The following is a 26,049-nucleotide window of genomic DNA, read 5'->3' as shown; positions in this document are numbered from 1 at the left end:
TCTACTTACTCCTCATTTGTAATAGAGATTCCCATTCCAAATCTTTGGCTAAGAATGTGACAATAATGTATTTCCCAATCTGATGGTACAGAATTTTGCACCAACTCTTTGAATTGCTTTATTCTTAATTATGTCTTTTGCCTTAAAAGTCCTGCACATTGCTTACTCAGCATTTGTTCATCCAAGCTATATCTCTGACACTTATGTTGCAATTCCAAAGATTTTTCATCAGACAGCCATTAACCCCGTTGCCTTTTTGACTGGAGGTATGCTAGCCGACAAGTTTTTCTTCCATACCCCCAGAGACTAGTTAGTTTCACCATGCAAACAAAAACCAAAAGGCCTTTTTTAACTATTGACATGTATCAGACCCACTGATGACAATGATCATGATGAAAGGAGGAAGTCTTAGATTAGGCGGAAGCTGTAGTGTGAGGTGGTAGTTTTTCAGAGCATGAGGAACAGCAGAAAGCATGTGCAGGAAAGTCATTCATGTGATATCCAGCAATCACAAGAAAAAGGAGAACATTTTCCAAAGCCAAGGAAAGCAAGGATTAGAATCATGCATTGGAAAGTTGAAACAATGAGAGAGAGGTGAGTGAAATCTTTCTGTGCCTGGTGGGGTCATGGAACCTCATTTGGCATTGCAGCCAGGTCCTGGTGGAGAGACCATCTGATATTCTGCCAAACCCATCCCCCAACTCTTTATGAGGCACACTGACCTTCTGAAACTTGCAATACCAATCCACATTGATGACTCCGTCACATAACCTGGGTACACGGCAGATCCACAACTGAAATCAGACGTACTCCTAATCCTTCTTGCTGTTGTTCCTATGTACAAAAGGCACAAATTATCTTTGCTGTCTATGTTATCATGCCTTGCCCACTTGCTGCTCCCTGAACAGACACCTTATTCAATTATACCTGTTATTTATTAATGGAAAGAGAGTTACATATCCAAGTTTGCTGATGACTCAGAGTTAGGCGGCATTGTAGACAGTGTAGATGACAGCACAAAATTATGAGGTGATATGATTGACTAGGTGAATGAACAAGTGTGTCAGATGAAATTCAATGCACACAAATGTGAGGTTATCAATTTTGGCACGCAAAAGAGAAAGAACAATCCACTTTCTAAATTGTATGAATTTAAATACAGTAGATGTCCAAAGAGGCTCAGAGGTTTGGTGAATAGATTTTTAAAATGCCATGGTCAGGTGCAGATGTTTATTAAGAAAGCTACTGGCCTTAATATCTAGAGGACTGAAATGCAAGGATGCAGAAGTTATGCTGCAGTTATGCAAATCCTAGGTTAGGCCCACTTGGAGTACTGTAAGCAGGCCTGTGCAACACACCTTAGGAAGGATCTATTAGCCTTGGAGAGAGCACAATGTAGGTTTCCAAGAGTGATACTTGGTCTTCAGGTTTAAGTTTGAGAAGAGATTATACAAATTGACTTCTTTTCTAAAGAATTTAGAAGGTTGATGGGTGGTCTGATCAAAGTCGCGAAGATTTATCCTCAAGGTGTGTTGAGTACGAGAGTCAGAAAGTCATGTTGCAGCTTTATAAGACTTTGATTCGGCCACTCTTAAAGTACAGCATTCAATGCTAGTTACCACATTACAGGAAGGGTGTGGAGGCTTTGGAGGGGTGCCAAAGAAGTTCTCCAGAATTAGAAGGAAGAGTTAGACAAACTAGGGCTGTTTTCTCTGGAGTGCAGAGGCTCAAGGGAGAGCTGAAAGAAGTTCATAAAATTATGTGAGACACAGATAGGGTGAACAGTCAGAATAGTTTTCCAAGCGTTGAAATGTCTAATACTAGAGAGCATACATTTACAGAGAAAGGGGGAAAGTTCAAAGGAGATGTGTGAGGCAAGTTTTTTTTTTACACGGAGGGTGTTAGGTGCCTGGAATGCTCTGGTGGGGGTAGTGATAGAGGCTGGTACGATATTTAAGGGGATTTAAGTGGCTTTTAGATAAGCACATGAATAAGCAAAAATTGAGGGATATGGGCCATAGTAGAAGGAATTAATTTAATTTGGCATCAGGTCCAGCGTAACATCATGGGCTGAAAGGCCTGTCCCTTCGCTGTACTGTTCTATTTTCTACATTCTATTAACAGTAAAAGGCACAGTAGAGAAAGATAAACTATTTCCACTCATTGACGATTCTAGAACATGGGGGAGGAGGGTGCATAATCTGGGAATTAAGGCTAGGCCATTCAGGAGCAATGTTAGGAAGCACTTCTGAGCACAAAAGGTGGTTGAGGTTTGGAAGTCTCTTCCACAAACTGAGGTATTTTTTATTCATTCATGGAATGAGGGCATCACTGACTGAGCCAGCATTTATTGCCCATCCCTAATTGCCCATTGCAGTGGGTAGTGAGTCTGGAGTCATATGTAGGTAAGACCAGGTAAAGATGACATCATTAGGCACATAATTCCAGATTTTTACTGAATTCAAATTCTACCATCTGTCATGGCAGGATTTGAACCCAGTTCCCGAGTCTCTGGATTTATAGTCCAGTGATAATACCACAGGTCATTGTCTCCCCAGTTGAGGCTAGATCCGTTGTTTTAAATCAGAGATTTTTTTTGTCAAGCAAAGGTATTAAAGGTATACGAAGGTAGGTTCATGGAGTTAGGCCACAGTCATGATCTTACTGAATGGTGGAACAGGCTCTAGGGGGCTGAGTGGCCAAATCTTATTCCTGCAGCCCGATGGCCTAAACATGGAATTCACCAGTTTTAAAATCTCCCCAACCCCCGGCCTCATTCCATGTCCAACCCTCCATCTCATCCCCACCTCCTTGATCTGACACAACCTGCCCATCATCTCTTCCACCTGTCCGCTCCTCCCACCTCACTGACCAGTCCTCACCACTCCCTACCTATACTCACCTATCACCATCCCACCTACCTTCCCCAGCCCCACCTCTTCTCTCTATAGATATTTCTGAGCTCCCATCCCCATTTCTGAAGAAGGGTCCCGACCCAAATGTTAACTTTCCTGCTCCTCTGATGCTGCCTGGCCTGCTGTGTTCCTCCAGCTCCACACAGTGTAATCTCTGACTCCAAGAGAAATCAAGTTCTCTGTTCTAACCAATCATTCTGTGAAAACTGGGATAATGACTCCTGGAGGCACATTGCTACAACTTGCTAGCAATAACTAACTATTGAAGTGTACATTGCACTTTTTGAAACGTTTAACATGCTGGTCGTGAGCCTTTCCATAGCATTAAAACTCAGGAGAAATTTAGCACACCCATTTCCAGGGAATACAGGAGTCTTTAAAGTTTTGCCAGCTTCAAATAAATAAATGGCTTTCTGTTCACAAAAACTGAACATGCTCTCATAAAGAAGAGCGGAAATTGTAATTCAACTTCACGATATGTTGGGAGTTAAAGCCCATGTGAATTCTTCATGTATGTCATCACTGTGGCTGCATGTTGTTTGTCCAGGAGAAAACTGACATACAGTAGATCTTGACCCTTGAGTACATGCTTGCAGCTAGGGGGCCAAATCCTAGGGCCTTAATTAAATAGTACCAGTATCACTGCAAAAGAACTTGCAATACATTTCAAACAACTAATGAAACACTTAACCAGCAAACAATTTTTAAAAAATTCATCACGATGCATCTCTGGCGAGGCCAGCATTTCTTGTAGATCCTTTATTGCCCTGAGGGCAGTTAACAGTCAACCACATTGTGAGCCTGGAGTTACATATAGGACAGACTGGGTAAGGATGACAGATTTCCTTCCCTAAAGGGCTTGAGTGAACAATGTGAAGTGCTTTGCTAGAGTTGCTACACAGCAGACAAAATTTCAATCACAGCCCTCCAAGACAGAAACAGTACATATGGTTCCATACTTAAAGAAACAGTCATCTCTGTTGCACATTCCTCTTGTAACTCTCCTTCTGTTATCCATGACAGAGAGAGAATATTATCTATGACAGAGGAAGAATATCTCCACATTTAACAATGGTTAGATAACCTTTCTTAAATTGCATTCAAGCACAAAAAAGGCAAAAGTCTTATGTTGACAAATTAGTACATATTTTGCACCCAATATAAGTTATGAGAAAGGTGGCACAGTGGTTCAGTTCTTAGCACTGCTGCCTCACAGCACCAGGGACACGGGTTCTATTCCACCATCAGAAAACTGTCTGAGTGGAGTTTGCACATTCTCCCTGTGTCTGTGTGGGTTTCCTCTTGGTGCTCCAGTTTCCTCCCACAGTCCAATGATGTGCAGGCTAAGTGGATTGGCCATGCTAAATTGCCTTAGTGTTCAGGGATGTGTAGATTGGGTGGGTTATAGGGAGACAGGTCTGGGTGGGATGCTCTGAGGGTCGCTGTGGACTTGTTGGGCCGAAGGGCCTGTTTCCACTCTGTAGCAATTCTATGAACTGGTTTTTCAGTTGTCTAAATTGGGGAAGTGACAAAACCAAGGTATATAAAGTGAGGAACTGAATACCACTGCAATGGATTTTGGAGTGGGGTGGGAGGGGGTCATTCTTTACATTCATTTGAATTATAGTTGAAAGAAAATGTCAAATTAAACTGCCCCCAAGCCATTTCTGATTAACTGGTTTGCCAGTGTCTAAGAGCACTCTAGGATGTGTTACAGCCTTTTTGGCCATTTGGAAGAGATGGCTCGCAGCCAAAAACACTTGTAAATCTTTTAATCTGCTTTATTTTCCAAAAACCTGTCTAAACAACCCACTAAATAATGTTTAAACATTACTTTGATCCTTAACTCTAGATGGGTGATGCATATTTGTTAAATAAAGCAAAACAAAAGCTGCCACAATCCACTCACTGAAATCTCTTAATGCTAGCATATTAAATACTGCAAAAACCTTGAAAATGGAATAATATGGACAGTGCCAGCTCTGATTTCTATATATCCATATGCCGATGAATTCTGGTCTTTGACCTGTTAATTGCTATCTTTTATTCAAGATCTTATTTTAGGAAACGAAATGTGTCTCCATCATTTCAACTCTACTTTCACCCTGACGTTCACATCTTTATGCTCCAGGAATTTGGTGCATGGCACAAACAAGACAAAGGATTGGTATTCCTGGCAAATGTTCCTCTGATGCAGCACTTGGCACCAGTAATAAGGTTCCATTAGCAGTGCCTTTAGCATAATTACCACACGGCTGCATTTTTCACTTTAGATTCTCGTCTCAAGCGTCACCACTCAATAGAATAGTAAATGCACTTTAAAAATAATTCATTGGCTGTAAAGCACTTTGAGACAGCTGGTGGTCATGAAAGGTGCTTTCTCTCTACATATAAATAAACACACACACACACACACACACACTAACACACACAGCATGCATTTTTCTGTCTTTCTTACACTTCCCTCCTCTGTCTCTTTATTTGTCTCCTTTTCTCTTCTTCTTTTATCATTTTTGTTCTCTCTCTTTCCTCTTTTTCATGTTCTCTTTGCTTCCCTCTCTTTTTCTGTCTCAGTTACAACAAAGAGCCAATGTTTCAACCCCCATCCAGGTTAAAAGGCTGCACTGTCTTTTTCTATATTATCATTTCCACAAATGTGTCACACTTTGCACTTGTTAGGATATAACAAGAGTGGGGCTTACAGCCCTGTGGCTGGTAATATTTCATGCTACCTGACTGCAAATAAATATCTCCACATAGAAAAAGTCCAATCATTTCCTTGTAATCTTCATTGGTATCACCACCCACCATGTTGTGTACTGTTGTTATTGTTGCTGGTAAAGTGTTGGAAAAGGTTATAAGGGATAGGATTTATAATCATCTAGAAAAGAATAAATTGATTAGGGATAGTCAGCAAGGTTTTGTGAAGGGAAGGTTGTGCCTCACAAACCTTATTGAGTTTTTTGAGAAGGTGACCAAACAGGTAGATGAGAGTAAACCGGTTGACGTGGTGTATATGGATTTCAGCAAGGCGTTCGATAAGGTTCCCCACAGTAGGCTATTGTACAAAATGCGGAGGAATGGAATTGTGGGAGATATAGCAGTTTGGATTGGAAATTGGCTTGCTGAAAGAAGACAGAGGGTGGTTGTTGATGGGAAATGTTCATCCTGGAGACCAGTTACTAGTGGTGTACCGCAAGGGTCGGTGATGGGTCCACTGCTGTTTGTCATTTTTATAAATGACCTGGATGAGGGCGTAGAAGGATGGGTTAGTAAATTTGCAGACGACACTAAGGTCGGTGGAGTTGTGGATAGTGACGAAGGATGCTGTAGGTTGCAGAGAGACATAGATAAGCTGCAGAGCTGGCCTGAGAGGTGCCAAATGGAGTTTAATACAGACAAGTGTGAGGTGATGCACTTTGGTAGGAGTAACCGGAAGGCAAAGTACAGGGCTAATGGTAAGATTCTTAGCAATGTAGATCAGCAGAGAGATCTCGGTGTCCATGTACACAGATCCTTGAAAGTTGCCACCCAGGTTGACAGGGCTGTTAAGAAGGCATACAGTGTTTTAGCTTATATTAATAGAGGTATTGAGTTCCGGAACCATGAGGTTATGCTGCAGCTGTACAAAACTCTGGTGTGGCCGCACTTGGATATTGCATACAGTTCTGTTCACCGCATTATAAGAATGATGTGGAAGCTTTGGAAAGGGTGCAGAGGAGATTTACTAGGATGTTGCCTGGTATGGAGGGAAGGTCTTACGAGGAAAGGCTGAGGGACTTGAGGCTGTTTTCATTAGAGAGAAGAAGGTTGAGAGGTGACTTAATTGAAACATAAAATAATCAGCAGGTTAGATAGAGTGGATAGGGAGAGCATTTTTCCTAGGATGGTGATGGCGAGCACGAGGGGGCATAGCTTTAAATTGAGGGGTGAAAGATATAGGACAGATGTCAGAGGTAGTTTCTTTACTCAGAGAGTAGTAAGGGAATGGAACGCTTTGCCTGCAACGGTAGTAGATTCGCCAACTTTAGGTACATTTAAGTCGTCATTGGACAAGCATATGGGACATACATGGAATAGTGTAGGTTAGATGGGCTTCAGATCGGTATGACAGGTCGGCACCACATCGAGGGACGAAGGGCCTGTACTGTGCTGTAATGTTCTATGTTTTCTCCAAAGTGCTTGGAGTCATCAATGATCCCAATGGACTGGTCTAGTGCGACCAACATGTGATAATAAAATCCTTATTATTCTGTGCTAAGGGGCTCAAATCCTGAACATTCAAATGACTATGAAATAATAAAGTGTGGAGCTGGATGAACACAGCAGGTCAAGCAACATCTTAGGAGCACAAAAGCTGATGTTTCGGGCCTAGACCCTTCATCATATTTCTGTGTTGCTAAGATGCTGCTTGGCCTGCTGTGTTCATCCAGCTCTACACTTTGTTATCTCGGATTCTCCAGCATCTGCAGTTCCTATTATTTCTCATTCAAATGACTAGGCACCTCTGTAACTCTCACATCAAGAATTTGATACAATATTCATCACCCACCAGGATAGTTTCAGTCATAAAATACAAAGTTAGGCACCACCTGGACAAAACAATCTTCTTAATCTGAACTAAGATAACAAAGTGTGAAGCTGGATGAACATCGCAGGCCAAGCAGCATCTCAGGAGCACAAAGGCTGACGATTCGGGCCTAGGCCCTCTGATGAAGGGTTGAGGTCCGAAACGTCAGCTTTTCTGCTCCTGAGATGCTGCTTGGCCTGCTGTGTTCATCCAGCGTCACACTTTGTTATCTTGGATTCTCCAGCATTTTCAGTTCCCATTATCTCTGCTTAATATGAACTGTTGCTAGGAATCGCATTGTATATTTGTTCACCACTAGTGCTCTGTGGTTAAGAAATAAGCTTATCATGTGGTGCACTGCAGCAAATCACTATTTATTTTGGCACAAACTTACAGCTCAACAACTTTTTATAGGAAAGTTTTCCATTTATACAGCTCATTTCATGACCATCCTACATGTCAATGCCATTATTTTTTGAAATCAAGTCACCATTGAAATATAGGAAACATATCAGCCAATTTATATGCTGCAGCTCCCCCACAAACAGCAATGAGAAAATGGATGGATAATGATGTTGGTTGAGGAATAAACCATGACCAGATCCCCAGAGAGAAATCCCTCAATCTTTTGGTTAATAATGTAATGCAGTGCTGCATTAGATGGTGAGACATGAACCCAAAACGCTTTCAATCTCTAGAAAAAATGCTTTCACCAAGTATCGCTTTAAACCTATTGCAAGTACAGCATTGTTGTAGGAATAATGTCAACTTGATTGAGTTTTTTGAGGAAGTTACCAAAAGGATTTATGAGGGCAGATTGGTAGACATTGTTTATTTGGACTTTAGTAAAGCTGTCATAAGGTTTTGCATGGTAGAATAATTAGTAAAGTTAGATCACGTGGGATTCAGGGAGCGCTTGCCAAATTGATACAAAATCGATTTTGAGGTGGGAAACACAGGGTGGTAGTGGAAGGTTGTTTTTCACACTGGAGGCCTGTGACAACCAGTGTTCCACAGGGAACAGTACCAGATCTACTCTTTGTTTGTCATTCATATAAATGATTTGGTTGAGAATATAGAGGCAGGGTTAGTCAGTTTATGGATGACACCAAAATTGTTGGCATGATGGACAGTGACGAAGGTTATTTAAGATTACAAAAAGAGGTCTTGACCAATTGGGTCAATGGGCTGAGGAGTGACAGACGGAGTTTAATTTGGATAAATGCAAGGCATTGCAATTTGGTAAAACAAACAAGGACAGGACTTATACAATTAAGGGTAGGGCTGTGGGCAGCATTGTAGAACAGAGAGACCCAAGGCTTCAGGCTTTCATTCATTAAAGTCGTGGGTGAACATGAATGTTAAGAAGATGAACAGCACACTTACCTTCATTCTTCAGACCTTTGGAGTATTGGAATTGGGTAGTCGTGGTGAGGTTGTACAGGACATTGGTGGGGCCTCTTCTGGAGTACTGTGTGCAGTTCTGGTCGAGCTGTTATAGGAAGGTTACTATTAAACTGGAGATGGTGCAGAAGAGATTTGCCAGAATGTTGCTGGAAAAATAGGCTGGATAGTCTAGGACGTTTTTCACTGGTGCATTGGAGCTTGAATGGTGAACTTACAGAGTTTATAAAATCCTGAGCAATATATGTGAGGTGAATAGTAAAGATCTTTCCCCTAAGATGGGGGAGTTCAAAACTAGGGGGCATATTTGTAAGGTGAGAGTAAAAAGATTTAGAAAAGACCTGAGAGGCAACAATTTTACACAGAGAGTGGCAGTGTGTGGAATGAACTGCCATAGGAAGTGATGGATACAATAACAATGTTTAAACCACATTTGGATAAATAGAACATAGAACATAGAACATTACAGCACAGTACAGGCCCATCGGCCCTCGATGTTGTGCCGACCTGTCATACCGATCTCAAGCCCATCTAACCTACACTATTCCATGTATGTCCATATGCTTATCCAATGACGACTTAAATGCATGAATAAAAAAGTTTTCCAATGTTATGGGCTAAACGCAGGCAGATGGGACCAGTTTAGATTGGAAACTTGTTGATGTGGATTAGTTAGACTGAAGGGTATGTTTCCATGCTGTATGACTCTATGACTCAATGACCTCCAAATTGCCAACACAGTTAAATGCCAGCCGGACTTAAAAAAACAATTCTTTTATTATAGTTGAATTAAATCTTGGAATTCCCTACTTGAAAAAAAGCAAAATCACTTAGCAATTAAAGCAATTAAAGGCAGCACAGTGTCTCAGTGGTTAGTACTGCTGCCTCACAGTGCCTGGGACCCAGGTTTGATCCCACCCTTGGGTGACTGTGTAGAGTTTGCATGTTCTCCCCGTACATGCATGGGTTTCCTCTGGGTGCTCTGGTTTCCTCCCACGGTCCAAAGATGTGCAGATTAGCTGGATTGACCATGCTAAATTGCCCATAGTGTCCAGGGATATGCAGGCTAGGTGGGTTAGCCATGGGAAATGTATGGTTACAAGGATAGTCTTGAAAGGTGGATCTGGGTGTGAACTTTGCCAGAGCCACCCATATTACTTGAGCAAAGGTAAAAATAAATTTGTGATAAACTTTCCTGGAGTCTTCAATCTTGCTGCAAAGCTGCTATATTACCTCAACTAACAATTAATCAAGAATGATTCACATAACCACAGGGAGTTATTAAGATTCATGGCACTGCAGTTTTCAGAATCATGCATAATATTAGAAAGCAACTTTTTATGATGCTGAATGTTGTCTGGATGAAATCAAAAAGAAAACAATGAGTTACCTGGGACTCAGCAAATTGCATTAATGCAGGAAGCATGAGGACAAAAGATGTGTATTGGAACATTCCAGAAATGAAAAGTACCGACGCTTCATGTCATTGATTCTTATTTTACCCAGTTTCGACATCAAAGAAATTAGCAAAGGCGAAAAACTATCAAACCTGAGACGCCTCATTCCAGAAAAATAGATCTGACAATGTGCCCAATGCCAAACTCATCTCACTGTCGTCAAGTTTCAGTGTGCTATCCAGTCACATTCTTCAGAATGTAGCCGAACTTCAAGTGGGCTTAAATGTTTACAGATTAGTGCAAGTAACCAGGGCCCAAGGAAACATCAATTCAATTTTTTGAGTCTCTAAGTGACAGTTTCACTCATTTAGTAAGCTTTTGTGTACATTGGGCGCTACATGTTTATGAAACCTGACACTGAAGAAGTTTCCAATTGTTAATGTGACATATTTAAGGTAAAATACAATAGAAAATACAAAGTAAATCTCATTAAAGACGATTTTAAAAGAAAACTGAAAATAATTAGAAATCAAAGACTCAGAAAATTTCATAATTTTCAGCATACAAATTGACCTTTGAAGCTTCAGAGGATCGTACCAAAACGGGACTGGACTTGTATAATGTAAACTGCCAGTGTGGGTGCGGGTGGTCACAATTTGGAAAGGGGAAATGGAAATATCATCTGGTAATTGATATTAAAATAAATGATTTTGTTGTATGAAGTAATTATGCAAAGATATCGTTAAATACAACAAAAACGATTTCAATAAAAACAGAAATTGCCAGAGAAACTCAGCAGTTCTGTCAGCGTCTGTGGGAAGAAAGTGTAGTCCAGTGACTCTCCATCAGATCTGTCAGTAGCTGGGAAAACAATGATTTTTATGCTTCAGCAGAAGCAGAGGAGGACGTAGGTGAAGGGAAGAGCTGAGTGGATAGGTGGAGACAGTCTCCAGGGAGTGAAGGGGATGTGAAAGGGATATGTAAACAAGGAGGTTATGGATAGCAAGCCAGGACAGAAGAAAACTCAATAAAGAACTATGAGTACAAAACTGGGTTCAGAGTCAATAGATATGAATTGGCAAAGCACAGCAGGTCGGACTGCATTCGAGCAGCTGGAAAGCCAATGTTTTGGGCCAAAACCCAAGTCAGGACATCTGGCTTCCAGCATCTGCAGTTGTTACTGTTTCTAAGTCATGAAACTGGGTTAGCTGGGGTGAATGTAACATATTTGATGTGATAATAGACCCAGGAATAGGTGAACATGGTTGACTGTGCTAAAAAAAACCGATGTAATAAAAGGTGAAAACAACAAATGCTGGAGATTACAACGGGTCAGGCAGCATCCGTGGAGAAAGAGCAAGGTTAACGTTTTGAGTCTAGATGACTTCATCAGATCTGGGCTTCATCAGGGCTCTGATGAAAAGTCATTTAGACTCAAAACGTTAAGCTTGATCTCTCTCCATGGATGCTGTCTGGCCTGCTGTTATTTCCAACATTTGTTGTTTTCAATACAGATTCCAGCATCTGCAGTAATTTGCTCCTACCATGTCATAAATGGACCGGGCATGGGATGGGCAAAAAAAGAAGAGTGGAATCAGGTTCTAAACTTATTGTACCCAATGTTGAGCTCTAGAGGCAGCAGGGTGCCCAAGCAGGAAATGAGATGTTGTCCTTAGGCTTATGTTGAGGCTCACTGAAAGTCGGCTGTGACAGAATTGTTGGTGTGGGAACATGGTGGTGTGCTGAAGTGGCAGGCATCTGGATGCTCAGGGTCATTTTAACAGAGAGACCATAAGTGCTCTGCAGAGTGGTCACCCAGCCTATATTTCATCTCCCCAGTGATGGGGAGACCACATTGCGAGCAGCAAATAGAGCAGACTTGATTGAATGAAGTACAGGTGAATTGCTGCTTCACTGAACGTATAAATGGGGCACAGCTAACCCATTTTCTCACTTAGTTCTTATTATGTCTTATTCTGCCTTTCTCCTGTCCTGGCCTGTTATCTATAAACTACCCCTTTCATGTCTCTCTCTCCCTTTTCCTTATCTGTTCAACACTATCCCCATGCCATCCAGTCCCCCCACTCTGGCTTCAGCATAAATATCACATTTTCATTGCTGCAAACAGTTCTGATAAAGGGCCACCTGACTCTGATTTCTTTCCATGGTTGTGCCAGACTTGCTGAGCTTTTCCAGCAGTTTCTGTTTCAGATCTACAGTTCTTTAAAACCATTTTCAGAATCTCTGACGAATCCCTGGATTTTCACTTTGATACAGATTTTCCCCATCATGGGAGAAATGGTGGGTGGGTGCAAAAATCATAAGACTTGCCCAAAAATGGTAGCTACTATTTTCGTGGAGATGGTTTGAATTTTGCAGATCATTTAAGTCAGTGGCTGTCTCCACTCCTTTATGATTTTGCTGACCTAGGTGTCTGAAACACAGTGAGGGTTCAACAGAACAATGCTTTGAGGTGGCACCATTAAAAAGAATGGATTATATGTAGAGCCAGCGTTCTGAGCTAGCCCAGAAAAAAGAAGCAATGAGAGGATGAGTTGTGGGTTGGGAGGGGGTTGGTGGGGGGGGGGGGGGGGGTTGGGGGGGGGGGGGGAAACGGTGAGGGGAAGATGGACGGAGGCCATAATCTCAAAAGGCGAGGGTATAAAATAAGGCCAAAATTTGGAGGGTCGAGGAGTGGCGACAGTCTGTGGCAACCAAGATTAATTGAGGTTCTGGGAATTTTGGGAAGTAGGATCACCGGTAAGATGGGGTATTATAATTCACAAGTTACATTTTAAAACTTATTTCATTTAAAGTTATTTCATTTACCAATGCAGGAATGTAGTAATGTAACATGTTTCAGTACAGAGGTTGTAATATTTTAATTTTTTTTACTTTTCAGAAGGTCCTACAGAACCTAACTAAAATTTTAATGTTTCACTTAAATTTGTTTCATGTGTGATTTTCAAGATAGCAATCACAACTTTTAAAGGAAGACATACTGTACTGGATAACTGAGTTATAATAGTGTCTCTAGTTATTTACTTACTGTCTGTAACTGCTCACCAAACGGTAAGTTGTATTGAACAGAACTTAGTCATTATAAATGAAGAATTCCATGCCAAGTCATAAACCCTTTTTGAAGTTTATTTAATGTAGATTTCTTCGTACAGATTCCATGCCAAATTCATAGGAGGCATATAGAAATTAAAACACCACTTTCTTTGCAAAGACACATGGCAATAAATAGTTACAATGAAACAAAATTTGCAAACTTTACTGCACGGTTAAGCTGTACAAAATTTACAAATGTTATTAATTTGAAACAATGACTACAGGACAAATGATATGTATTTTAGGAACCATTCAGAGGTGCAGCTGAGCATATCTTCTAACACAGCTACACACATGTGGACAAACACGTGCACACCCTGTGTCCACATTCTCAAAAACCCAGTTCTGAAAATGTGTAAGTTGTTTCACTGACAATAATCAACATTGGTGCAGCTTCCAACTTTCAAAAGTGCATGAGGAGGTTCAGAACTGCCAATGGCCAATTTCGCTCCAGTTGAAGCCACATTATTATAGTGAACATAGATTCTTGGGCACAACTTTCGTCACATCCCAGCAGTGATGAGAATGACAATATGACTTGCTTTGATATCACACTGACACATTTCTCTGAAACATTTAAAAACTTCGCGTACTGTAAAGTGCAACGATTGTTACATAGGCAGTCATATGCTGAATCCTAATTTGCTGCCAAAACCCCTAAAATAATTCGATTACACTTTTGCTTCAATCAAATCCACATAAAACTAATTTTTAGAGGCATTTGTGCAATTTGCTGCAATTTGCTTTCTAACTGGTTGTCTGCATTAGTTTCAAATTTGGTTATTTGAAATGTAACTCTTCTGGAAACCTCGTATTTTCTTTATGATGAACTCAAGATGAATTTTTAATTGCTTCCCCATGATTTCCACCCGCTTCTGGCTTCCCAGTGAGAAGCCTGTTTCCAAACCTCTATCACAGCATCAATAAAGCCAATTATAACTCAGAGGATCCTCTTGCTATCCATTCTTCTCTCTTCCTGTGAAAAATTATTGAGCCTGATATTGGTACCTCTTCAAGCCTAACCCTCCAAAATGTCTAAACCCTCCAGTGACACCAGCTTCATAATATATATATATAAAAGCAAAATAATTGCATATGCTGGAATACAGAAACGAAAACAGAAATTTGCTGAGTTTTTCCAGCAATTTCTACACTTGTTCCAGTTTCAGGATATTCTACTTAAGTGTAAATACTTAAATGGCACAAAAGTAAGAACTTAAGATTTAAACTAGGCTTATGGATGAATTAAATATATTGAGAAATGCTTCCAAATTTGAATCAAGCAAAAACAATTTGTTTCCCATGACTTCCAACAATCATAAAGCAATAAGACTTTGTGCTAAAACTTTACAACTTAAATTCAGATTATTGTTTTCTATTTTGACTTGAAGGTGAGATTCTTTCATCAAATATATTTTCTAATCTGCCCTTTTGCTGATCAGTCTATGATATAAATCTGGTTCAACTAAGAAATAACCTAGACTTGTATGTGTGCAACTCTGAAGATGACCAGTCAGTTATTCAAGAGTGGCCTTAAAGTCTATCTCTGTGAATCTCTGTACTCTCCTGGGACTGGTGAGGGCCTTTTCCTACCCTATCTGCTCTTCCACCATGACTTCCTCTGCTGACTCCATTGAATAACATCAGAGTATAGGCGATCAATTTTGGAGAGAGAGCTCTCAACCTGAACTGTACCCCCACTCCAAAAAAATACTCTTACAACTGTGTGGGTAACCTACCAAAATCAGATAAAAGGCTCCTTGATTGCTGTTGGTCTGTTTTGGGCCATTTCTCATCCCTTGTACAAGTTTTTAGGCTAGTTAGAATAAAGTGGGATGGAGCCTCAAACAACTTGATGGCCAAACAACCAAAAATATCAATAAAACTTTAAACTAGCACAATAATTCAGTTGTTTGTTCATTTATTCTGAATAAAACACACATTAGGATACAATACTTACTTATACAAAGTTTGGTATTTTGGGTTGTGTACCTGTTTGTTAGAAACTACATTTTTCAATCATTCCTGTTTCTTTATGAATGCTAAATGGATTGTATCCACAACCTCTCTGTATTGTCGCAAAACAGGCTTGAAACCCGCTTATCTGCATGCCAGTATAGCTGAATATATAAAACAAGTCCAAGTTTGTGTGATTTAACCTGTAAATTTTGTTAACAGTGAGATGGTCTTTTTCTTTTATCCTAATCTTTCTGCAGTTGCTGATCAAGGCTTAAATCAATAGAGGCATGTCAAGTTCATTATTTTTTACATTGACTGTGCATAACCACTTCTAGAAATCAGTTACAAAATTTGCAGTGTTTTGGTCTGAGCTTGAACATGCTCATAAAGCTAATTGGTATGAACTTTACAGCAACCAGTTGTTAATAACTATGTAATAATTGGAAGCAGAAGTTCATGGTCTGAATGGAACAGAAAGGTCCAGGTAAGGGAAGAATGAGTGGGAATGAACCATATCAGGGTGAAAATTGCAAATTGTCTGTTCATCTAAAACTGGCAACTTTGTTTCAGAAGTTGTCCTCGTTTAATCTTAGTCCTGATCATATTATGGCTCATTACATTGGCTGTAGATAATGCTAGGATTGATGTATTTTCCTTCATTTCCTGAAATTTAGGCAATTAAATGTAGTTGACAATAAATAAGAAGATAGCTGCTTACAGGCCAAAGTTCCACCAGTCACTTTATACCCAATGCAATATTAATTTTGTTCACAGATTTGTTCCCCATTTCACTCACCTTTTGCTCATTGCTACCACAGAACTGTAAAGGACCATTCTTAATGTTGAATGGTCTTAGAAGAGTGAATCTTTCCTGCAGTGAGCTCTGCACAGACTACGCCCTAACTGTGAGCCATATATTGAATTCCAAAGGGTTCTCTCACCACTGGTTTCATGTAGAAATGCAATGGCCCAGAAATGTCCCATTCATTGCCAAGCATAGGATTCCAATAGACTCCTCATTCACTCTCATTGAATACAATTGCAATCAATCAAGAAACTTTTCCATTGTAATCCTGGAGTTAAATTTGTGAGGTGGCTTGGATGACAAGGCTGCTCTTGTTTCAGAGGTAGCACAACATTCAGCCACTCAAAAACTGTTCTCTGTAAACATAGACTTTCAAGTAACTGCACCACTTCCCATACATTTCCACTATGTAAAATTTCAAGAGGCCAAAGAACTTCACATTGACTTTCACCATGTAGAATTTCAAAGAGTCAAACTATAGAGTGTCTTCCCATGCATTAAAGCTGCTTCTCATTTGCTCCTTCTGCAAAGATTTCCTTAGTACAACACAATTAAATGCAAATTCATTAAACGTTCAATTATTCACCTTTTATGCTAAACTTAGTACTTGGTTCTCCTACGGCACAGATTAGCAGTCGCATTGTAAAATATTTTAATTAAACTGCTTTGTTTTTTTGCTTCAAGTGGTTAATGATTCAATGGCACATAGGTTTAAGATTTGCAAGTTGGCTTATTTCTGAAAAAAAAACTAAGACAGGAACAAATAAGATTTCTGATCTTAAGCATACAATTCATAGCAAACTGGTTTATGTGAATCTGGAATTAAACATTATGCATGAGCAACTGAAATTTATGTCACCTATTGTGGCACGGTATTTATGATGAGTTGCATTAGAACCAGAGAAGATGTCCTATTGTCTTCACGTCATGACATTTTCTTCTATCATTGAAAATGTTTTCATGAACTTGTCCCAGGAAGAAGGGAAGACTGTGCCATCTCTGAAATGACTGGTGCAACAAGTTATGTGTGGAGTCTTAGATTCCATTCAGCTGCACTGCCCATTTCATTGGCCTATAATTGCACAGATGAGGGGCAATCATTTCCAACAGGATGTAAATCAAGAAAAAAGTTCAGTATTTTACGAAGCTTTCTTTATACCAGAGATGAAAGTAAACTGATTCATACTGGAGAGCAAATCTATGTGAGAAGGTTAGAGAGACTGTCTTTTTAGCTAGATTCAACCCCAGCTTACCAGAGTTGAAGGGCACTGATAAAAGACCAGCGTTGTGTTGTTTAGCTGTGCAATATTAACTGTTTGGAAATTAGATGCAAGAGGAAAGATTTGAACAGCTAAGGTCTTCAGATTTTCCACCAGTCTACAACAGCGGTTTGTTAACCACCTCCCCTGTGTGTGTTTCACCTCTGATTTACACACAGTGTGCTTCACACACTTCTTTCGTAACCTAATGCTGGCAGAAAATCCAATTCCCTTAATATCCTTGTGCAGCAAGGTTATTAAGGATTATGGACTGAGAGGGGTAGATGGCTTGAGATGGTGAATGGCCTAATCCTGCTCCTATGACCAGGCAAAGACATAGTAAGTAGAAGTGGACACAACAGCGCGCACAGAGTGGCAAAGTTAGAATGTTTGTCTCATTGTCAACGTAGCCTCCCTCCTCATACACCATACATGTATATGTAACTATTGACACCGGATACTGGACATTCCATCTAAATTTAAATATCATGTTAAGTGGGAACCCTGCACCTGGGGTTGCATCCAACATTCTCGGTAAAATAAATATCTTTTTGAAGGAAAACTGAGTTGTGCAACAGAATATTTGTATCTACAACTTATTTTACAGTGACTGTCTCAACCAACTCTATGCTTGTCACTTTGCTTGTAGATTTGGATTCCAGTGAATTGTAGCCTACAGTAAGGCCATCTCAAGGTCTGTTTCCTCTTTATTGATTAAGGTAAGAACGCAGTTGTCTTCTCCTTGAACCATCAATGTGTTTCCTACATCTTTGACATTCCAGTCAACAAAATGCTTCCAAACTCACATGCGTTTTTCTTCCCTTGCAAGCACTAGTTCACCAGGTGGGTCCATTTGGTAGATGCTTGTCCCAAACCAGTGGTTTGGTCCATAGATCTCTGTGCTGTATTTGAATTGGATTTATTTCCACAGAGTGAGGAAGCCAAAGCTGTAAACACATTCATTGCTTGCCTTCAAATGTCCTGCAGCTACTGTGGCTACTAGTCCTCTTCTAGATGTCTCCATTGGACTTCAGACTAATGGCGTGTTACATTAAAATTGAGGATGGTCCATGTCATCTAGCCATGAGGCAGGGCTTGTTGGAAAGTCTGGGTAACCGGCACTGCTACCTGTGGAGATATCAGAAGTAGGGCCACCTGTCATCATTCTCAGGGCCTGGCTCATTCCCTGTCCACCTTGTGCTATAATCCCCAAATTACTGTCAACATAGCCAAGGCTGTTCATTAAGGGTGTGTGTGCAGGGGCTGAGGCTATAGACGATGGGGACTGAGGGATTCCATAGGGGCTGCTGGCTCTCAGGTCATGGTATTGCTGCCCTATGGCATCAACAGTGAAGCCTCCATTCAGCAACTGTCTGCCAGTCATATCACTCACACCACTGTAAATTCCATTGGCGTGGCCAAGTTCAGAGAGGATTTGATCATCTGGAATAGTAAAGGACAAGCAAAATAATTAGTGGCTTTGGCCGAAGGCAAATAATTCTTGCAGACTATCATTGTAATTGCATCTCTTTTTAATTATTGTCTATTCAAAATGTTTGATGATGGCCGTTTAACATACATTACATAAACAATCAGAAGCTTACATAGTAGATTAGCTCGTTTACACATATGGGAGGTTAAAGCTCATTCCAGTTGAAGGGTTAAACTCTAGAACCAAATAACTGGGGCAATTTTACTCACTACATAAGGCACAAAACTCCCTCAAAGTGACAAAGATGGGATTTACGCTGCAATGCTCGCTTAGCCTGTGTGAACCAAAATTGGCTGGACCTTTGAAGACAAAGGGTGGTAGTAGACAGAAAATATTCAACATGGTGCTCAGTTACGAGTGGTGTACCACAAGGGTCTGTTCTGAGTCCTCTTCTATTTGTGATTTTTGTAAATATTTGGATGTAGGAGTGGAAGGGTGGATTAGTAAGTTTGCTGACGATACAAAGGTGGGTTGATTTGTGGATAGTGCAGAGGGCAGTTCCAGGTTACAAAGGGATATTGATAGAATGCAGAGCTGGGCTGAGAAGTGGCAGATGGAGTTTACCCCTGAAAAGTGTGAGGTATTTCATTTTGGAAGGAAAAACTTGAAAGCAGAATACCGGGTTTATAAAAAGACTCTTGGCAGTGTGGAGGAGCAGAGGGATCTTGGGGTTCATGTCCACAGTTCCCTGAAAGCTGCCACCCAGGTGGATAGAGTTGCTAAGAAGGCGTATGCTGTATTAGCTTTCATTAATAGAGAGATTGAGTTTGAGAGCCATGAAGTTACACTCCAGTTATACAAAAGCCTGGTTCGGCCACATCTGGAGTATTGTGTCCAGTTCTGGTCGCCTCGTTGCAGGATGGTTTGAAAAGGTGCAGAGATTTACCAGGATATTGCCTGGAATGGAGGGAAGGTCTTATGACAAAAGGTTGAGAGAGCTAGGGCTTTTCTCTTTAGAATGATGAAAGGTGAGAGGTGACTTGATAGAGGTGTACAAAATGACCAGAGGTATAGATAGAGTGGACAGCCAGAGACTTTTTTCTAGGGTGGAGGTAGCTATTGCGAAGTGGCACAGTTTTAAAGTGAGTGGAGGTAGATACAGGGGAGACGTCAGAGGTAGGTTCTTTAGTCAGAGTGGTAGGGGCGTGCAATGCATTGCCAGAGAGGGTAGTGAAGTCGGCCTCATTAGGAGCATTTAAGCAACTATTAGACAGGCACATGGAAAATAGTATAAGATAGGGGTGGAGGTGAGATAGACCTTAGGTTTAGGGTAAAAGCTCGGAACAATATCGTAGGACGAAGGGCCTGTACTGTGCTGTACTCTTCTATATTCAATATTTTAACTGCAAGACACCATCATGGTAAGAGAGGTGAAACAGGAGTACAAACAGTCTAAGGGTTCCGTAAACAGCTGATTGTCACTTGAAATGTTTGCTGGCGTTCGCTGAAGCGACCACACAACATTTTGGTAGCCAGTGTTTCTTTGAACACACTCTGCTCATCAGTTGTTTGGGAGAAAACATGGAATCATTACAGCTGGAACTGAGAAGGGGATTTCCAACACACAGTGAGACACTCTGTCAAGAGTCTGCTATCGCTTGAGCATTAGTTATTCGGGAAATGCTTTGACGATTTCAGTTAAAAAGAAAGAAGCCTTATAGTACGATGCACAGTCCCTACTCTGAGTTGGAGTCTCTGTGTCGAAGTCCTACTCCAGGGCTGGGGTGTGTTTTGGCTGACGGAGGGGTGAGGGAGGGGTGGTTTTGTGGGGAGGTTGCACAGAAAATGTGTTCTTAACATAACCAAACAGTTGGTTATAATTCTGTAAACCTTTCCAGTATACCCAAAGCAGGCAGGAAGAGTGGGAGTGTCTCCTGGTCAGCTACACATAACGAGGAGTCAAGTACCACCCCTCAATCGATAGCTTTTGGTGCGAGGCTATTCCAAAACCAGCTATGGAAACAGGCGTACAGAAATTTATGTCTGTCTCCACAGAGATTATTACTGATTTATAAATGCTTTCAATCATGAGAATAAATTGTAATTACCTTTGTGCTATTTTTGGTGCCTGTTTTGGTGGATTAGGTGGGTTAGACATAGAAAATAGGGGAAGGGAATGGGTCTGGGTGGGATGATCTTCAGAGGGCGGGTGTGGACTCATTCATTGGGCTGAATGGCCTGTTTCCAAACTGGAGGGATTCTATGAAATCAGTCTGAAACATGACAATAGTGATGCCTTAGCAAGACAGTGGAATAGGGTGTCACTCAATCCTTTCAAAATATTACTCCCATAAAAGTCAAACCTCCAGTTTTTAACCAAAAGTTCAATGTTAGAAATTTAACTTTTTCATGAGTATAAACAGCATACATAAAAGATTTCAAATAGTACAAACAGATGAACTGCATCTCTGTCTAACATGTATGGTGCTATCAGTGCTGGTGTGTGTTTGCCTATAGAAAGGGGCATAGGGGCATGATGGGGGCATTTGGGGGATGTGGCAGAAGTAGCCTTTGCAAAGTAGATAGTGGAATCACTGTACATTAGTTGTCGGTGGGAACGAATGTTCCTGCTTTGGAAGGGGTATTGGTCAAAAAAACTTTTTTTTCCAGGATCATGTTGAGCTTATCAAGTTGTTTCAGCTTACTTGTGAGAGTATTCCATCAAATTCCTGCCTTTTGTCAATGGTAGAGAAGCTTTCACGTATTTGAAAGTGAGCCAAGCATTTTTCAGACTCTACCTGGCATTATTAGGCTCCAAGTGTTTCTCCAGGAGCTTAAAACAGGACTTGAGAATTCATATATAGTTTTCTCAATGACAATTCCTACCTTGCTGCAGACCACACAGGATCTGTTGCTTTCTCAGAGTCCACACAGCTCTTTCTGAAGTCATAAGCAATGATTCTGAGGTATTGCTCTTGATTTGCAACCACTAAGGCTGGTATGGTTGAATCCCAAAACCCATTCAGGCACATTAATCTCATTTGGGTTCACTCACCTCTGAAACTCAATTCACTGTCGCTGAGGCCCCCATCCTCCACTGAGCTCTCTTTCCCATTCTTTGCCCCTCCACGGCTTCTCTTCACATTCTTATAATACTGCCCCCATCTGTGTCTGCCTGCATCCTTCTTTAAGCGTTTCTCCTTAGCTCTTCTGTTCTGGAACCAGACCTGAAAGAGGTTCAAGCATTTTGATTTGTACCTGTTCACTATAATACCTCTACAAGCTAGCTGGAGTATTTCAACATTATGTTGGGCAAAATGCAACAGTTTATGTTTGTTATTTAAAATAATTTGTCATACAGCCTTATGAAAGAACATATCTACATGCTTAGGCATATGGTTGGTTGAGTATAGGATGTACACTAACAATATTCTACATCCTGATATCTGGTGGATGGGGAGAGGCTTGGGAGCTGAATACAACATTTCAGAACTGTATGAAGAAATTCAAAGAAGCATCCTTAATCAACAGTTCTTCTGTGTCATTGATAAATATTCAATGTTTGTAGATTGAGCTTGGGGCAGGGCCTAGATATGCCTCCAGTCTGAGATATATATCAATGTTGATTAAAATTAACTAGAAACCCAGGCAGAGTCTCCCTTTCAAGGGCTCAAGTCAAGGCACAGTTCTTAATGTAGAGATAACAAGGTGTAGAGCTGGATGAATTTAGCAGGCCAACCAGCATCAGAGGAGCTGGAAGGCTGATGTTTTGGGCCTAGACCCTTCAGCCTTCCTGCTCCTCTGATGCTGCTTGGCCTGCTGTGTTCATCCAGCTCTAGACCTTGTTATCTCAGATTCTCCAGCATCTGCAGTTCCTACTATCTCTGAAATAGTTCTTAATGTTGAATTTGAAAGCTGAGTACAGGATTAAGGATAGGATTCTTGGCAGCGTGGAGGAACAGAGGGATCTTGGTGTGCAGATACATAGATCCCTTAAAATGGCCACCCAAGTGGACAGGGTTGTTAAGAAAGCATATGGTGTTTTGGCTTTCATTAACAGGGGGATTGAGTTTAAGAGTCGTGAGATCTTGTTGCAGCTCTATAAAACTTTGGTTAGACCGCACTTGGAATACTGCGTCCAGTTCTGGGCGCCCTATTATAGGAAAGTTATGGATGCTTTGGAGAGGGTTCAGAGGAGATTTACCAGGATGCTGCCTGGACTGGAGGGCTTATCTTATGAAGAGAGGTTGACTGAGCTCGGTCTCTTTTCATTGGAGAAAAGGAGGAGGAGAGGGGACCTAATTGAGGTATACAAGATAATGAGAGGCATAGATAGAGTTGATAGCCAGAGACTATTTCCCAGGGCAGAAATGGCTAGCACGAGGGGTCATAGTTTTAAGCTGGTTGGTGGAAAGTATAGAGGGGATGTCAGAGGCAGGTTCTTTACGCAGAGAGTTGTGAGAGCATGGAATGCGTTGCCAGCAGCAGTTGTGGAAGCAAGGTCATTGGGGTCATTTAAGAGACTGCTGGACATGTATATGGTCACAGAAATTTGAGGGTGCATACATGAGGATCAATGGTCGGCACAATATTGTGGGCTGAAGGGCCTGTTCTGTGCTGTACTGTACTATGTTCTCTATGTTCTATGTACTGTGCAGCCCCATAGATTCCATCTTGTTGAATGCTCAAGCCTTCTAAAGATGAGGACGCACAAGTTATCTAAGTACCTGAGGAATCTCTTTCACCAGGAGTCAATGCAAGATTACTTACTTGGTTGTCTCAATTAGACAGAGGACATCATGGCCTTTTACAGAAGTTATGCTGCAGCTAAATGAAGCCTATTGACAATGACCGAGGAAAGGCATCTCAATCAATTAAACATCCCCTGGAATCCCTTTCATTGCCACTGCCATGTAGTGCTGAAGATCAGAGCTTGTGTGGAACAGTGGCAAAGGAAAGGATGCTTCCAAACCTGCTGAGCTTCTCCAGAAATTTGTTTCAGATTTCTAGCATCTGCTGTATTTTGCTCTTCTATGAAGCCATTTGAACTGTTTCATTCAATGGCCTTGTTCTGGAATTGATTTGGATTGCATTGCTCACCTTTTGTAAGATGTAATGCAGCATTTTAGTGAATAGCTTTTGGTGAATCCAAGATAACAAAGTGTGAAGTTGGATGAACACAGCAGGCCAAGCAGCATCTCAGGAGCACAAAAGCTGACGTTTTGGGCCTAGACCCTTCATCAGAGCCCGAAACGTCAGCTTTTGTGCTCCTGAGATGCTGCTTGGCCTGCTGTGTTCATCCAGCTTCACACTTCGTTATCATGGATTCTCCAGCATCTGCAGTTCCCATTATCTCTGATACAGCTTTCGGTGAATGTTGTTTATTTCACACAAGGACCATTCTGACACTAGCCGTAAAAAGTTAAAGTACGTGTGAATAACTTGGTTTACAATCTGCATCTTCATCCCATTCCACTTGAAAACAAGACATATCTATCTCAGTTTGGAATGAGTAAACTGATCACCACTGGTATTTGTTAAATAATGATGCTTGTCATTAGGATGTCACTCCTCACTACCATTGTGAACTTAATGCACTGTGTTTAAGCCACTTCAACTGAAAACCAGGGACTGGGAAATATACACAAGTAGTACTTTCTAAAGTGAAAGTCTTAGTTAAAAAAAAAGCTACTTCCTGCAAGTATTCTTTTCTTTCTTACCTGTACAACTCTCATATCAAGCCCTGTCTCTGAGGAAAGCTGTTCTCTCACATGGCGAGCTGGTTTTGGAGACGTTTTATATGCATTCTTTAGTGTTTCCAATTGCTTAGCTGTAATGGTCGTACGAGGTCTCTTGGCTCCAGTCTCTGCATCGGCATCTGTAATTGATAGCATTGGTAGCGAGTTTTGAGAAGATTTGTAGCTCAGGTTGAGGTTCTGGTTCTTATCAGATCTTAATTTAGGGGCATAAACACACAAAAGAGCTTCTGTGGCAAATCTAAAGGTTCTGAATTATGTTACAGTGCCAACATACATCAGTATAGCATCTTTGATGTGGTGAGACGGTGCAAAGCACAATACAGGAGTGTATTCATATAAAATACTGAACCATGACAGGAGATATTATATTAATACCTGGTCAAAGAGGCACGTTTTAAACTGGGAAAGGATGAAAGTACAAATTGCAAAGCAAAGAGGGTTAGCAGGGGCTTTGGCTGATGAAGGCTTGGCCACCATCAAGGGAGCACTTACAGTCAGCCATGTTCACACTGGTTCAGTGCAGATTTCTCAAGGCTGTGGGACTGGTGGAGATTATAGAGATAGGGAAGGGTTAAGGCCATGGACAAATTTGTAAACAAGGGCAAAAATTTTAAAATCTTGGTGTTACTTAACCAGTACCCGTGTAAGGTGAGCGAGCTCACAGAGAAGATGGATGACTAGCACTTATACGAGATGGGACACGGGCAGCAAGTTTTGAATGGCCTTAAATTTCTGAAATGCAGAACTAGAGATTTTGACTAGGACGAAATTGGAAAGGTCAAACATGCAACATATAATGTTAGAGCTGTGCAGCTTATAATTGTCTCCAAGCACATGAGTGAAAAAGTACAATGGCTGCCAATTGATAGAGTACATTTCCTGGTAAGCTAAGATCTTGAATTCATCTAATTTTATATCATTAAAGAAGCAATATTGTATACAGTACACGATTCACAATAGTGAAGAAATTTGTAATTGATATGGCAATAAACATATGGTAAAAATATTTTAGGATGAAGTTACTTCTATGAAAATACACTACTGTGAGCGTGTGAACAGATACTGTCTCACAGTCGGAGCATGTTATTGAATCCTTTACTGTCAAAGTATGAGCAACCAGAGACCTGGGTGAGAATTTCCACTGGGAGATCTTTCCCTCACCTGGTGTGTAACTCCACCAGATGCACTAAAGAAACCTGGAAACTAGTGTCATTTTTCCAGAGTTTCCATACTTTTCCATTGAAGTTATGGTAGAGACACAAAGATGAATCCCATCGTGTTAAAATCTCCTTTGTTGATGGGCCATAGAAAAAGCTTTTGATGTAATTGATGATGGACTCCTCCATCTTGGGAAATGATAGACAATGTACAGGGTTGGTATCATTTCTCACTTGTATATAGTCCATTGTGGATGTAGAGACTGATTCCTTTGATG

The 26,049-nt window shown here is 40.9% G+C and overlaps 1 protein-coding gene across 1 annotated transcript in view; it reads right to left on the bottom strand.

Moving 5' to 3' along the window:
- Positions 1-13,441: 13,441 nt before the first annotated feature.
- lhx4 (LIM homeobox 4) overlaps positions 13,442-26,049 on the bottom strand; it is a 76,375-nt gene continuing 63,767 nt past the window's right edge. The window contains exons 4-6 of the mRNA XM_048538831.2: positions 24,576-24,733; positions 21,911-22,082; positions 13,442-18,866 (exon numbers count right to left, since the gene is read on the bottom strand). Coding sequence (XP_048394788.1) covers positions 18,475-18,866; positions 21,911-22,082; positions 24,576-24,733 — 722 coding nt within the window. The 3' untranslated portion in view covers positions 13,442-18,474. The remainder of the gene's footprint in view (positions 18,867-21,910; positions 22,083-24,575; positions 24,734-26,049) is intronic.

Source organism: Stegostoma tigrinum, chromosome 8, assembly GCF_030684315.1.
Source record: "Stegostoma tigrinum isolate sSteTig4 chromosome 8, sSteTig4.hap1, whole genome shotgun sequence".
NCBI lineage: Eukaryota > Metazoa > Chordata > Chondrichthyes > Orectolobiformes > Stegostomatidae > Stegostoma > Stegostoma tigrinum.
The sequence above is the reverse complement of the archived record's forward strand: the minus strand, read 5'-3'. Positions and strand labels throughout refer to the sequence as shown.